Consider the following 1,685-nt stretch of genomic DNA (forward strand, 5'->3'; position numbering starts at 1 on the left):
CACACATGCACGCCCTTAATATTATATACTACACAAAAACATTTACAAACACACACGCCCACAATCGCACACACACACACACATATACACACGGCACAAACACACACACACACACACACACAAATGCACACACACACACACACACACATACAGATACACCCCCACAGATGATCACATACCTCTATACACATATGTATATACACAATGTATATACACAAAAGTATGCATACAGACACATGTGTTATAAACATAAACATAAGCACGTATTCGCACACACATTTGCCTTCCTAGAACCATAATATTTAAGGCATACGGAATAAGTCAGGCTGGCTTAGAGTCGCCATGGCTAATTCCAACAACCACAGCAGAAACCCACACACCGGGAGGGGGGATTATCGCTACGACTCTGGTTATTTGCGTTCACTCCGGTTTAATCCGATGTGTCTACAGAGGCCGGCAAACCTTCCCGATGAGGAGGTAATCCGATCTACTCCGATCACGTCTTGGAGGGTTGAACCTACTCCGACCCCGACTTGGAGGGTTGAACCTCCGATCCCGGCTTAGAGGGTTGAACCTACTCCGACCCAGACTTGGAGGGGCGGCAGGGGACGCGAGGGTACATCGAGGGAGGAAGGCTGCGACCGGATCAGTATCATCCCGAAAGAGGCCAAGCTCAACACTACACAGAACGCTTGGAAGCCCGCTGTGAGGAAGGCCATGGACGAAGCTGCTGCTGCGGCCAGGCTAGGGCCTTCACGAACGAACTGGAGGTCTACTGCTTTGAAGCAGACCAACGGTGATGACGAAGCTGCCAAGACGGCTGAGGTGGTGAAGAGAGTGAGGGCTATCCTAAATAAACTGACGCCAGAGAAGTTCGAAAAACTCTCTGGACAAGTGAAGGAGCTCGAGATTGACAACACCGAGAGACTAAGCGCAGTCATTGATCTCATCTTTGAGAAGGCCATCGATGAGCAGAGTTTTTCCTCAACCTACGCTCAGCTGTGTCAGGTTCTCTCCCAAATGTCTGTCCAGGGGGCCAGCAACGGTGGTTCCTCGGAAGTAAAGTTTTTTAATCTTATTATTAAGAAGTGCCGGATGGAGTTCCAGAAGAACGACATGGGTGAATTCTTAGTCAAGATGGAGAGTGACCTGAGCAAGTGCACTGACCCTGCGCAGAAGCAAGAGCTGAAGCTGCAGCTGGAATTGCAGGAGACCAAGCTCAGAAGGAGGGCCGTGGGGAATCTCAGGTTCATCGGTGAGCTCTACAAGGTGAACCTCATGGGTATGTCGACGGTGATGTATATCATCGGCAGTCTCCTGTAGAAGGGAGACGAAGAGTCCCTTGAGTGCCTCTGCAAACTGCTCACAACAGTCGGCAGCCTCTTGTCAAGTCAGTGCAGGGATCGGAGGACACGGCAGCAATTGGAAAATTATTTCGTGGACATGGGCAAAATCGTAAGGGAGCGCCGGTGCACCAACCGCATGAGGTTCCTCATCATGGACGTCATCGACCTGAAGAAGAACAGGTGGGTGCCAAGGAGGGCAGAGAACAAGCCCAAGACCATGGCAGAAGTCCACGAAGAAATCGAAAAAGAGGAAAAGAAGACTACGGGCTATTTTTGCCGCTCGGACAGGTACAGGCACTGATGGAGTGCCTATACTTTTATTTATTTATTTATTTATTT

General features: G+C 49.7%; 1 protein-coding gene across 1 annotated transcript; it reads left to right on the forward strand.

The window, feature by feature from the left end:
- Window positions 1–251: 251 nt before the first annotated feature.
- On the forward strand, window positions 252–1,679 carry LOC138866718 (eukaryotic translation initiation factor 4 gamma 3-like). The gene is given in 1 exon segment (XM_070140086.1): window positions 252–1,679. A coding segment is annotated over 1 exon segment (930 nt). The 5' UTR covers window positions 252–717; the 3' UTR covers window positions 1,648–1,679.
- Window positions 1,680–1,685: the final 6 nt, after the last annotated feature.

Source organism: Penaeus vannamei, chromosome 26 (assembly GCF_042767895.1).
Source record: "Penaeus vannamei isolate JL-2024 chromosome 26, ASM4276789v1, whole genome shotgun sequence".
Taxonomy (NCBI): Eukaryota; Metazoa; Arthropoda; class Malacostraca; order Decapoda; family Penaeidae; genus Penaeus; species Penaeus vannamei.